Source organism: Micropterus dolomieu, linkage group LG12 (genome assembly GCF_021292245.1).
Source record: "Micropterus dolomieu isolate WLL.071019.BEF.003 ecotype Adirondacks linkage group LG12, ASM2129224v1, whole genome shotgun sequence".
Classification (NCBI taxonomy): Eukaryota; Metazoa; Chordata; class Actinopteri; order Centrarchiformes; family Centrarchidae; genus Micropterus; species Micropterus dolomieu.
Window position 1 is genome coordinate 19,561,649 of NC_060161.1, and position 14,350 is coordinate 19,575,998.

The window sequence follows — 14,350 nt, forward strand, 5'->3', positions numbered from 1 at the left end:
CTCATGCTGTCTGGGGTTTTGTTTTTTAAAAGCTCAGGTGAGAAAAGTCAGGTAAGGAAGGGGTGTGGTCTGAAGAGGCAGAGAAAAGATCGGGGGAAAAAACAGGTAGATCACAAATACGCTTGAGGTGGCTCATTGATAGTATCATTAAAACACAGAATATAATAGACTACAATCTTTGCCAATGCCGGTCAGATGGTGAATTATTGAGAGGTAGTTTAAGTTTCAGAGAAGAGGTGTGATTTTGTGGAAAAGTCCTCCGTCGACGTCTGTTTCAATGTCAACATGGATCATTTGTCTCGGGTCGTTGGTGGTTAAGAAAAGCTTCCAGCTACGGGAGTAGTTACTGAGTTATTTTGATAAACGGTAAGTATCAGAGTTTATATCTGTGACCGGGTTTATGGGACGCTGCAGTCTGGGGAAATGTCTGAACTGTGTATGAAATAATCACATTCTAATGAAGTTCTAATGTTAAAAATTGCACGTTTTATTTTAAACATTGACAAAATGGACATTTAATCGTGTTTAGCCTACAGGGATTTTGACCTTAATGTTTCGCCATTTCACAGAATTAATGAGAATAATGTCAAATATCCGAGATTGCTTATTTTGTCTCTTTAGTACTCAAGTAGGCTACTGTACTTTTTAAGGTACTTGTACTTCTACTGTACAAGTTAAATTTTACGCTTTTATTGTTACTTTTCAGATTCAGGTTATTTATACAAAACATGGGATCATTTAAATATCATGCATTATTGCATATAAATAAAACCAAAAAGTTTATAAAGTAGACCATAGACCTTCAAATGCTGCTCACACATTACTCAATCAATGATAACAATCCAATTATAAATAACACCACACTGAGAGGGGCTTATACAAATAATACTTGTACATTTGGCTGATAATAGCCATGTCATTTTAGTTTTAGTAAGATTTTGAATGCAGGAAACATTTTACGTTGCAGTATTGCTATATTGGCTTAAGTCAAATATCTGTCAAATAATACTTCTTCCACTACTTCTCCTGACTGTAGTCATTTGGTCTGTACTTCTTTGATAATAGATTAGAATATTAGTGGCATCCAATATTATAGTTGTGACTGGAAATATGCACCTTTTCTCAGCAAATGGAGCTTTCGTCAGAGCTGCTCTGCCAATGAGGGTGTCAAGTGTGTGACTTTGGTTTGACAATGTTCTTAGGCTCAGCCGGAAGAAGCCGGCATCACCAGTGTAAATAAATGCTCTCCAGCAGAAGTGCTGGATCAACAAAGCTGTTGGCCATTTGACGCTGCAGATAGTGGCTTGCAAGAAAGAAACCTCAGAAGTAGTTGAACACTTCGCGCATGCCATCAGGCCGAGAGGATTTTTTTTTAGCAGCTGGGCAGGTTAAAGATTGATCACTCTGTACATAGAGATAATGATCACAGAGCTGTCTTTGTTTAGCAGTGTGTATCTCTGTGTGAGTGTTTTCTGTTTGAATTTCAATGTGACTTGCAGAGAAATTTGCTCATGTTCACTCAAGCTAGGTGCAAATTAATTGGGAGTTTCCCCTGGAAATTAATGCAAGCCCGGGCTAGTGCCCTCTTGCAGTGGTTTTTGAAGCATCAGTTGCCTCATTACTTAAAACAGTGTAGCTCTGCTAGTTGTTCAGAGTTAATTATTTTCCCAGGGTAGCTGACAAGGGGATATTGAAGGCCTTCCCTGACTCATACCTGCTGGGCTTGGTGTGCTGATAAGCAGGTGATTAATGGCTGCACAGCCCTCTTGTAATATTGAGAGCACAAGCCAGACGTTACATCCAACAAAAGAAGAATTTGCTGCGTTTTAACTTTATTTTATTGGCAATAAGGAAGTTATGCAATCTTAAACATCCTTGTTATTGCTCAGGACACTGTTGCACTTGCTTAACTGTCAAGAAAACATTCAACAGATGCATGCCCCAATCAGTCTTCAAAAAGAGCTGATTCAATGTCATGTTGCTGTCAACACATGGTGCACTATGTGAACTAGATCCCGTCCGACAGGTCTCCCTCACCCACCAACAAGTTTGTGTTTCCACCTGTCAGTATTTCACATTGCTTCAGGACTCCCTGCAGGATCGCTGTCTCTGAGGTTCAAAATGAGTCACACAGCCTGTATATTGTTTTTTTTTCCTGTCCACCTATTCCTCTTTGTGGGCCTTCACTTCTATGCTTCTTGTGTCATATTTCACCATTCACCTTGTTTGATTTTACACTCATTTGGGTAGCTAACTGCCTGTTTGGACATGTGAGCATATGTAAATGACACTGCTGCCTGTTTTTCTGCGTTATAAAAAGCTGAATGTTGTACTTGTCTGTCCGTTGATATAGTAAACATGATTAGCAGAAAGTTAATTAGTTGCCAGAATGAGATCCCTAAGGACAAGCTGGCACAAAGCTAAAAGCTGAACAATCCCCCTTCGGCATCTCACACCAAGGGCTTTTGGTTAGGTCTCCATGGTAACCTCACAAGACCTGATTGGGAGCAAAGTTAACGTTTAAACAGGCATTTTAATGAGGTGAGAGAGTCAGATGAACTGAATTTAGATGCCCAGGAAAACTAACCAAAACTGTATAAATTCTCTTTGACCCTGAAGGGAGGTTGGCCGGGTCATGCTGATGGACCAGGACCTGTCCCTCCATGGCTGAAGACACTCAGTGGCTGTACCAACTCCTGGCCGACGTCCAGTTGGAAAAGTTTTACCTGCACGTCAGAGATGGCCTCAACATCACCCGCATCGAGCACTTCTCTTACGTTAAGGAGAGCGACCTGGAGCAGATAGGAATCAGCAAACCTGGTGAGCCTGATCGTTCCTTTGATCATCCACGCTGGGTATAAAACAACACATATCTGTCTTCTCAGACAGGGAGGATTTCCCCTTTTGCTCAGTTACTGATCTTTGATTCATCACAAGACAAAGATAGGTTAAAAGGACTTCTTCTGTTTTTCCATCGGTGGAGTTGAGTAAAAAAAAGAAGTGTGTGTCTTTTAAATGCCTTCAATCTTTGGATTTACAGTATTGATGGATATTAGAATAAATGAACTATTGTTTGACAAAAAAATCTTATTGCAATTTCCACTTACTTGTTTAATGCAAAGCTTTCAGTAACATCTCATGACATTCGTCAGCAGATCAGAATTTACTCAATATAAAAAGGGAAGTGTTCATTTTAAGGGAGGGCACTATTTTCTTGTGCACATTAATCATATACTCATATGAGGAAATTAGATTAATTGTAGGCGCATAAGTCATCAAAGATGTACAGTGTAGATTTAAAGCTCCCATGAAAATTAGAAATATCTTTAATGCTGCCTTGTATCATGGTGTGTTGCTACTTTGTGTATAGAGAAATGCATTTTCATATATTTATGTACTAAAACACTGTCAGTTATTGGATGCAGCTCTGTTTTGATCTAACAGAGAGTAAAAACCACAGATCAGAACAAGTAATATTGAGCTCACCACACAGGTGGTTGTCTTCTGCCTGATTACAAATCAATCTGGTAGATTAGATTAGTTAAAAAAGGAGCTACAGTGCATATCTTTTGTCCGAATCCCACCTGTTTCCTGCAAAGCATGTGTGATATCAACGGCAGCTCTGCCCACTGCTAAGGCTTCACTAAAGGGATAAATACTTATGTGTAACGCTAAGTATCACTACATTTTCTTTTTTTTTTTTTTTCTTCCAGCACAGAGAAGATTATGGGACGCTCTGAAATGCCACAAGATAAATTCCCGATCACGGATGCAGGAGAGTGGTGGCCGGACTCTTCCTTGTCTGATCCAGGACAACGAGCTGCTTCTGGGAGAGAAGCTGGGCTCCGGGTCCTTCGGGGTGGTGAAGAAGGGAGAGTGGCACACGCCCGCTGGGAGAGTGGTAAGGGACTATTTTACAAGTAATTTTTTTTTCTTCTCACAGCTGCTGTTATCATTTGCTATTTCAACAACAGATCCCCAAAACAATCAGCATGTACTATAACATAGATGGTACATTCTACTTTTGATTGCTGAGTATATGTGTCAAATCAGAAACCTTTATCTAGGGAGATGTTTATTTTACTTTACTATATGTGATTTTGAACCCACCATGAAAAGTGTGTGTGTGTGTGTGTGAGATCAATGTGGTGTTGACAAAGAGCAAGATGGAACTTAAAGTTGCTATAATAAATATTTTATATCAACAACAGAATGAAATTTACATTTATGCGAGAGGGGTCACTTACCCACTTTGGATGAGAATGAATGTCTACGTAGCATTTTAGCTTCTTTCAGTTAATTGTTTTGGTTTTACTGCCCACAGCGTTACTGTTTTGGTTCACTCTCACTTCACTTTTAGTAGCTGCCGGCAGCTGCGTTTGGCTAAAAAGCTCTGATGTACATACACAGTCAGGGGCAAAGATACATCAAAATGTATTTTAAAATAAGAAGATACCAAATATTTTAAGTGTATCAAAATACAGCAGCCACACCATGTATGCAAAATAAACTACTCTATTTTTGTATTTAAAACATATTAATACTTTTCCAAGGAGCCATGAAGTCACTTCTCAAATCTTCCATCAGTCTATTTGATCTATCATTTCACCAGTGCACTGACTCAGTTGATTAACTGTTTGAGAGCAACAGCTTTTCTCTGCCTAATGAGTCATGCGATAAACCTGTTAACAGATCAAATATTGACATATCCCTTTAATCACCCAGATAAAGGTAGAAACCAACAGTTTAACGCTTTGCTAATGACTCATAATTTCAATTGTGGAAAATGTCGATCGGTGTTTCCCAAAGCTCAAGATGACGTCCTCAGATATGTTGGTTTGTCCACAACCCTAAGATATTCAGTTTCCTGTCATATATGTTCAGAAATCCGAACATATTTTGAGAAGCTGGAATCAAATCCTTTTTATTTAAAAACTCAAATAGTTGACGATTAATTTAAAATTCGACAACTAATCGATTGTTCGATTAATCGTTGCAGCTCTACTTATGCTGTAGCAAGTAACAAGCTAACGATAACTGTGAGGGATGCTCTCGGGTTAAATAGTTAGCAAGAATATTACATAAATTGGTAAACGATTTAGCTCAGGCTACTAAAACTAAACCGTTAAGAATAGTTAAAATTTATGCTAAAAATTTATGGAAAGCTGGCGACATACGTGTTTCTCACCTCGATCATCTTCTTCAGGTCTGGATCAATTTTCTGCTATGATCTCACCAAGTCTGAGCAAATTACTGAGTAGGCACCAATCAGAGGCAGCGTTTTTTATGTCATCACATAAACTTCTCATTGAGTATTTTTAAACTACAAAATACAAAACACTGAAGTATTTTGATCCAAAATATAAAATCATTTTCATTGACTCTATCAAATAAAAATGACAAAATCCTATTTTGTATTTGATACATGTATTTAAAATAATCCCTCCCCTGCCCTCAGCATACTCACTGCTCAACACCAAACAGCAGACAGAAAGTAGTGTAGAATTTAGCAGCTAAAGAGCCAGATGTTTCCCTCAGGAGTTGGTGGAGACCAAAACAGAGCCACAGAGTACTCAAATCCATCAGGTGGCCAGTAACACGACTCCACATGAATGCCAATGTCGCTCTGTTTCTATTGAATATGTAAAAAGGCGACTGTTTGCTTAAAACATCGTTATCTCAACTCTTTAAGGCGATAATATGTCGATGGTGTCTTCATAGCTTGTTTCTGCTGCAGCGAAGTGGCCAAGGAAATCAAGCCACTGCACCACTTTCCTCCATTCGTGCTTCTTAATAGGTTACTGAAGACTGTCAAGTCAGCACTGGTGTAGACTTGCTGTCAGAGGGTTTTACTTCCTTAAACACTACACACACTCTTTTTATTTTTATTTTCTCCTCTCAGGTGCCTGTAGCAGTAAAGTCACTAAGGAGCAGCATGTCCAGGCAGACGGACACACTGACGGACTTCCTCCAAGAGGTTACCACCATGCAGTCACTGGACCACCCGAACATCATCCGACTTTATGGCGTGGTGCTCACACAGCCCCTCAAGATGGTAAGATGTTTTGTTGTCTTTTGACGTTTGAGCATTGCGAGCAGGGCCTAATTAGGGATAACATATGGATTCATTTAAACTAAGATGCGTTTAGGAGATGGAATACACAATGACCTATTGTTCCCTCCTCTAGGTAACAGAGCTGGCCCCCATGGGCTCACTGTATGACACCCTGCGCTCACGTCAGTATCAGTACCCTCTGGCCCGCCTCTGGCTCTTTGCTAACCAGATCGTGGCAGGTATGGATTACCTCGAGACCAGGAGATTCATCCACAGAGACCTGGCTGCGAGGAATGTGCTGCTAGCATCCAGGGAGATGGTGAAGATCGGGGACTTTGGCCTGATGAGAGGCCTGAGCCAAGAGACGGACCACTATGTGATGGGAGCACATAGAAGGATCCCGTTTGCATGGTGAGTGCTGTTGGGGGGGGCCGAATTCAAAGACGGAGGAGGATAATAAAATTGTAAAATTACTCACTAATTACTCCTTTCGCTGTGGTCCACCTACCTGTTTCTCCTCCAGGTGTGCTCCAGAGAGCCTTCGTATCGGCTCCTTCTCCCATTCCTCAGACGTGTGGATGTTTGGCGTCACCCTGTGGGAGATGTTCACCTACTGTGAGGAGCCCTGGTTCGGTCTGTCAGGCAGACAGGTACACGCTACAACAACTCGCGTTGTGCTTTCAGTGTTTGTTTCCATGCCAATCAGCGTGTTTGTCTTCATGTTTGGAATGTGTGTCCCCGCCCTGATACCCAGTTTGCTTTCGTGATATGCTCTGTGAGTCAGAGGTTTAATATCTCTGACATTCACTCTCTTACATCCAGATTTTGTACCGCGTAGAACGGGAGGGTGAGCGTCTAGAGAAACCTCCGGATTGCCCCCAAGAACTGTACGCTGTCATGAGGAAGTGCTGGGCCTGCAATCCTGCTGAAAGACCCAGCTTCGCTCAGCTCACCACAATAGTGGCAGAGGTCTGCAACATAATGTGAAGCTCTTAATGTACCTGGTGATTATATCAGAAGAGGGACTATTGATCGAGAATGATTTTTCAGTAAATCTGTATTATTTTCTCCTCACTTCTTTCTGCCTTTGCAGGCTAAACCAGCAGAGGTGCAAGCAGCAAGAGACTTTGCTGAACCCAGAAAGCTTGTACTTGTGGCCGGTGACCCTGTGACCGTCATAGACCATGGGTGGGTGAGAGAAAGGAGGGTGGGAGTTAAGGAGAAACTTTGACCAACACAATGGGCCTTTTGTTTAGATGAAACGGGTTTAAATGGGCCAGCTCTCAAAAGCGCATTCCAGCCGTGATCTCATGGAGTCCTCGAATGCATTTTGCTTTGTTTGTTTGAACAAGTGTAGCAGCTGTGACACTGTCTTCATAGCTTCATTCCATAACAGATCCATTGTCAGCGTGATTTGTTGAGTCACTGTTTGCATTTTTTAAAATGTCTTAATCAACAAAAAATGCACCTAAATCCATAAAAATCAACAGAATATAGATTGGTTCTTCCTTGAGAATTTATATCTGATAAAATAAAAAGTGAAATACACTGAAAATACAGCAATAATAATTATAATAAATTTTAATTATAGGCGCCTTTCTGAACACAAGGTCACCACACAAAAGATAATAAAACAGTACAGCAATAAATTGATAAAATTAACAACTATAATTACAGTGCATAAAATCAGGGTACATAACTGGAAACAAAGATTGCTGTGAACTGATAAATAGTGATCACTTGGGATATGCCAGTTTAAAAATATGTGTTTTCAGGCAGCATTTAAAAATGGAAAGTGAGTCAATGTTGCAGATGTCTGGTGGAAGAGAGTTCCAGAGACGAGGGGCAGAGCGGCTGAAGGCTCTGGACCCCACGGTGGTCAAACGAGCAGGAGGAACAGTGAAGTGAATAGAAGAAGACCTAAGAGCACGGTTGGGTGTGTTTAATATGAAGGAGGTCAGTGAGGTACAGAGGAGCGAGGTTATGAATGGCCTTGACGGTCAGGAGCAGAGTTCTGAAATCAATGTGGTATTTAACTGGAAGCCAATGAAGCTGCTGAAGGACAGGAGTAATATGATTAATAGAAGGGGTTCTGGTGATGATCCGGGCAGCAGAGTTCTGAACCAGTTGAAGTTTATGTATGGATTTGAGAGGAAGACCAATGAGAAGAGAATAACAATAATCAATGCGGGATGTGACCAGTGTGTGAACGAGACTGGCTGTACTAGTGGGTGAGAGAGTCGGTCGGAGGAGATTAATGTTACGTAAATTAATTAATGTGAGCTTGAAATGAAAGTGTGCTGTTGAGGATCACATCCAGACTCTTGACCTGAGGGGAGGGGGAAACTGGGGAGTTTTCAATGGTAAGAGAAAAACTGTCAAATTTAGTCAAAGTGGATTTGGTACCTATGGGAGAACCTCGTTTTTGTCACTGTTTAAGTTTTTAAGGAAGTTGCAAGAGAACCAGGATTTGATTTCCGTTGGGCAATCAGAGAGGGAGTTGGGTGGGAGGGATGTGGTAGGTTTTGCAGACAGGTAGAGCTGGGTGTCATCCGCATAGCAGTGGAAATGGATGATAAATTTATGAAAGATATGGCCAAGAGGAAGCAGATAGATGATGAACAGAAGGGGCCCCAGGACAGAGCCCTGGGGAACACCAGTAGTGACAGGGTTATAGCTCTGATTTGAAATGTTAGAGTTGGATGAACTGAGTGCGGCCAAAGAGATATGATTTAAACCAGTCCAAGGGTGTGTCAGTGAAACCAGTAGAGACTAATCTGTCAAGGAGGATGTTATCAAAGATCGTGTCAAAGGCTGCACTCAGATCCAGGAGGATGAGAATAGTTAGTCGTCCGGAATCAGCTGCCATGAGAAGATCATTGGTGATTTTTACCAGCGCTGTTTCTGTGCTATGGCAGGGACGGAAACCAGATTGGAATTGTTCATAGAGGTTATTGTCAGACATGTGCGCATAGACCTGATATGCAACTGTTTTATCAAGGTTTTTAGAAAGAAAAGGTAGGTTAGAAATAGTTGTTGAAATTGTTGGGGTCTGCACCAGGTTTCTTAAGTATAGGAATTATTGCAGCTCATCTTAGAGATGAGGGAACAATACCAGAGGTGAGAGAGGAATGTATGGTAGTTATTTGGGAAGAGAGAGTAGTATATTTTGCATTTCATTAATTAATCATAATATATACATATATTTTTAGCATAACGTTTATCCTTGACCTTTGGTAACAGTAGATGTAATCTAAGTTTAAAGGTCCATTTATCAGCTTTCCAGAGCTTACAACCACATCTCATGGTCTTCTTCAGCCAATGTAGCTTCAGATGTTATTTAGACTTTAACTTATTTACCTTTCTGTGCAGTTTACAGACAGTAAAACAGTAAAGATCAGAGAAAACAAAAGTATGGTAACTCCTAACTACTTACTTACTGTACAGTATATGCTGCCAGTAACCAGTTTCTATAAGTGAAAGCGAGACCATCAACTTTCAAAAGAAAAAATAACGCCTTCTTCCTCATATAAATGAAAATAGTTTAATTCATAAGCAGTCAAATGCATCACTGAACAATTCCATCAATGTTTTGGTTTTGCAGCTGCAGTATGACTTGGTCTGGTATGATCAGTAGCATATGGTGGCTAATGTTAGCTAACTTTACAGGTAGTTATTTCTGTATAAAGGCTCACAACTCACTGACTGAAATGTTCTTCTTCTCTCTGTGCAGTCTGGAGCTTTGTGAGTGGAGGGGCCAGAACCAAAGGACGCTGATGGTCGGCTGGTTTCCTGCTAGCCTCACTGTGCCGTCATTCCCTCCTAATGCCACTGCCGGCAACTCCGGGCCCAGCCCTGCTTCTAGCTCAGCTTACATCTCTTCCCCGCTGAAGGGCAGCCTGCAACACGTAGCGCATGGAGACATCAAACCTGAACGCACCTGGGGAACACCTGAGAGCGTGGACGAGTCAGTGCTACAGCTCATTATTGCCTCTCTGTCTTACTTAGGTTCTTTGGTATTTGCTGTTTCTATGATCATCTGACCTGCGTGATGGTTAAATATTGGTGCAAATTTTATTGTCTTGTAGCCTTTGCTGCTTTTCTCCTAATTTGTTGACCTTACAGAGTACTGCAAAGCAAAGAATGGGAGTTGTTAATTGTGATTATCCAAATGACAAGTTTCCCATTTTTCTCGTTTTCTGCCAATATCACGTAAAACCATGTTAACGTCCATCTCAGGCCCCTGTGTTACTGAGCATTATTGCAGAATACTTTCTGCAGTACAGCACTGAACGTTTGTGAGCCGTGGCTCTCCGACTGATGTGTTTTACAATTCTGACCTGTGCAGCACTGTCAGCCGGAGGTGGGGCCCTGCCAGGGAGAAGGAGGGCTCCAATCTGCAGAAAATGGCAGGTAAGAACTAAAAATACAAACCAGCTGCAGAATGTAGTGAGTTAAACTGCAACATGTACTTTTATATCAGGGTAATGTCAACATCATGATATGACTAGATGTCATGCTGGATTTTTCTTTTCCTGGTCTGAGGGCAGAAAGTGAAATAACTGAACATCTTGGACAGTTTAACCAAGTAAAAGGGACAATGGAGGCTGCCCTCTGCTTCATCACACCCTCATTACTAAAATGATATCTTTATTTCTTTGTTTCCATCCCCATTAGTCTCCACAAAGTATTTGCTAGTCTTTCTAAGGCCCACTAATGATTGTATTCTTCATGTCATCTACCATTACTACACACTCTAATGGGTAAAACCATCATAAGTAAAAAATATTGTGATATTTGATTTCATCTAAATAATCTGTAATAAGCTAAAGAGTTGAGGGCAGAAGCTCAAGAGCTTTTTACTGGAACAATGTCTGCCACTTTTTTTTTTTTTTTTTTACCTGCTATTGTTCATACTTTTGATATAGTGCGCTCACTGCTCCAAATTCATCATGCAGTCTAGAGGGTGCGGATCCTGAAAATGTTAAGGTCTTAAAATGTTTTGCTTATACAGTAGCTAAATAAAGCTATTTGTCCATTTATTTCTTCACAAATTCTATTTTAAAATGCACCTTATCCATCCAGGAAGTAACTCATGTTGTCATTTACTCACTAATTTGCTTGTTTACTCACAGTTCATCAGTCTGCCCTCTAGTGGCTTTATTAGGCTATCCTTGCAGTGTCTACACGCACTCATCCAGGGTCACTTGCTCTGTTAAACTGCAGGCTGCATCATGCCTATAATTATTTTTTCCTCATTAATTTCAGTTGACAGACTAATGTCATATTTAACTGTACATTGTGCATTAAAAAAGGCCTCTTCTGTGTCTTCAGGTATGTCTCGGAGCCTGGAGTCAGTTTTGAGCGGACCCCGGCCTAGGGCTCACACGGTAGGGGTGGTCAGAGTGGATCAGCAGGGCAGACTCATGCCCCCTGTGTTGGCAGCTCATAGCGTGGTGATGCAGCAGGACCCACGCCGGTTCAGCGAGGCCAGCATCGTCCCTCCTCCGCGGCCGCCACTGCCCAACCTGAAACGCCTGAACATGAAAGTCCAGAGGAGGCCCGCAGTCCAGCCGGCCCCAGGCACCTCATGGCCTCCGCAGATGGTCCTGTCCCCTCCAGCGCAGACACAGCCTCAACAACAGCCTCAGCAGGGCAACGGAGGCTCCAACCTGCCTAAAATAGCCCACATGGCAAACTCAACCCCGCAGCTGGATGAGTACACAGACACCAGAGAGAGGGAACGAATCAGGGAGCGAGAGAAGATCCTATATGTGCAGAACATGAGAGACAGTCTCACGGCGCAGGTAAGAGACTCATTTATTATTGCTCTTTGGATGAAAACTTGTTCGATGGATTCAAATACAAGCTTTGTTGCTCTGCTCCTCTCAGGTGATGGAGGCAGTACATGGAGTGACCACTGAAGAGGTTCAAAATGCTCTTCAACGTAATGACTGGAACCCAGTGCGAGCTGAGCAACAACTCAAGGTCAGACCATGAAATGAGTGTCAATGAACAAAAACACCACATCTACCTGTGTGTGTGTGTGTGTGTGTTGCAGCGAGCCATATTGTACTTTGTAAAAGTGTCACTTGCAAGTGATTTGTATTAATGCCATAAAAAGGCTTTAAAGACACGATTCAAAAGCAATATGAAAAGACACAAATAGCATTGTGCTTAATTGAAATATAAAACAGAATAAACAAAATTACATTGCATTGAGCAATAACAAATAGTCCCAGGTTAACTTAATAAAATGCAGTGTCAAACAGAGAAGTCAGAGAACAGAGGGTCATTAGCTAATCTTGTGGCCCTGTCATGTAGCTAGGTCTTGTGTTAAAAGCTAGTTTTAAGGCCAATATTATTTATATTGTGCTCACATGGTGCAAATTTCTAACTAATGTTGGGTTTAATCAAATAACCACAAACTAAATTACACATACATCCAGTAAACGTGGGTCAAAGTTAGTTAAAGGAGTTAATCTAGTATAGGAGTAGGTTGCCGAACATGTAATGAAGCTGCGATGTGTAACCTGCTGTTTGCACTGTATTTAGTGCAAACGTGAAGGCCACAGGGCAGTAGGGTGGGGGTGGTTGTTTAACATAGCCCCAACAGCAAATTTTTTCCTTGAGGTGCACTAACAGCATGATGTTCCTACAAATATTGAATAAGGTCTTGACCGAGCAGAGATCAAGTCAAATTTGAAAACTAATTTTCATTCATAAAAATAGAGCTAATCCACAGTGTGTGGAAAAAGTTGGATTTGGTTGCCGATCTTTAATGTAGACCTACCTGATAATATAAACTAATATGTTTTTTGTCTAAAATGAGGCCCAGTGCAGTTTTAATCAATCATCAATGCTAAAAATATTTTTTGAACACTTCTTAAAAAGGTAATTCAACTCCGAGTCACAGTTCAGAAAATTGCAGGTTGTTATGCAATAAACCAGGAAGCATGTTGCACTACAGGTCCCTCAACACTGATGTCACAGGTGATTTGAACACCTGCTTTAATGTGTGGACAGGGGTGCAACTTGCCTGAAATAACCAGCAGTTTTCTGACATGGAGTTTTTGTCTGATTCCTGTCTTATTGTTTGCCGTCTTCTCAGCTGGAGCAGCTGTACTCGCTGAGCATCTGCTCCAAAGAGGAATGTCTGAAGATCCTCTCCAAATACCAGTGGAACCTGCAGATGGCTAGCCGCTACCTGTTCCGCTGGTCACGGGACGACAGGCTCGGCCCCGGCGATAGGGAGCGACCTCAAGTCAGCACAGAAAGACGAGTCTGAAGTGACGTTTTCAGCAACACCTTGCTTCACACTGACGCTCTGACACTGGAAGCCGCCCAGTACCTTGAAATAGGAACAGATGAGAGGCCCAGTGCATAAAAATAGAACAATGAAAATGGTTGAATGTAAATAGGAAAAATATTCTGAAACAGGAATGTAGCACAAAGACAATGTTTCTGAGTACTGTGGTGTATTTTGTTTGTTTGTTTTTTTTTAATACTTTTAATGAGACGCTATTCAGCACATTGTATTTTTTGAAAATAGTTTTTTGTATCTTAATGAATCTGTATAGAAATGAATGTTTATTGAATAAAATCGATGATCTGGTGTCAACGCTGAGCTGCCATGTGATTATATGAGCAGTTTATTCAGGTGATTCGCTGCAAACGTGCACCATAATTACTGACATTACATTATATGTCTTAAAATCCATGTAACAAGTGTAGTAGACACATGTCATATAGTTATATCAAACGTTTACAGGTTTTCGGGAGCATATGTGAAAGAAGTTACAAATAAGTGTTTTGAGTCAGCGTCAGTCGCTGAAGACTACAAGTTTAAAAGTGAAAAATGGCTAACAACTAGAGGCTACATTAGCTGCTACTAGCATAACACATCTGAATCTCTGACAGAACCTTTGGTGGTTGAGATGCATTGTGGGTAACGTGGGTACCTGGCACCTGTAAGTAAAGGTGCCAGGTTTTGATAAGAAAATGTGTGAAATAAAAAAAAATATACAAATAAGACTTTATCTCTGCTGCTGCATCTTTTAGTTTTCACAGTACCCACAACGATGAGCTGCTTTATGACTGTATAACACTCTTTAATCTAATAGGAAATTTGATGCCTGCTGGTCTTCAGGAAGATTGTGTCTTGAAATGTCATACATTATTTAAATCCCCAGCCTTACCTTGTCCTGAATGCAGGGTCAAAGCTTTGTGAGCTTTACATTTCTATTTTAAGAGAGAGGTCGTGGATTCTTGTGCTGACTGAGACATCAGATGGGG

General features: G+C 41.1%; 1 protein-coding gene across 1 annotated transcript; it reads left to right on the forward strand.

Moving 5' to 3' along the window:
* The first annotated feature begins 59 nt into the window (after positions 1 to 59).
* tnk1 (tyrosine kinase, non-receptor, 1) lies at positions 60 to 13,682 on the forward strand. The gene is made up of 13 exons (XM_046064895.1): positions 60 to 366; positions 2,620 to 2,820; positions 3,714 to 3,901; positions 5,903 to 6,055; positions 6,189 to 6,466; positions 6,579 to 6,705; positions 6,878 to 7,024; positions 7,149 to 7,243; positions 9,789 to 10,022; positions 10,404 to 10,468; positions 11,390 to 11,862; positions 11,948 to 12,043; positions 13,167 to 13,682. Exons 2-13 carry the CDS (start codon positions 2,664 to 2,666, stop codon positions 13,341 to 13,343), a joined length of 2,190 nt encoding a protein of 729 aa, XP_045920851.1. The 5' UTR covers positions 60 to 366; positions 2,620 to 2,663; the 3' UTR covers positions 13,344 to 13,682.
* The last annotated feature ends 668 nt before the right edge of the window (positions 13,683 to 14,350 follow it).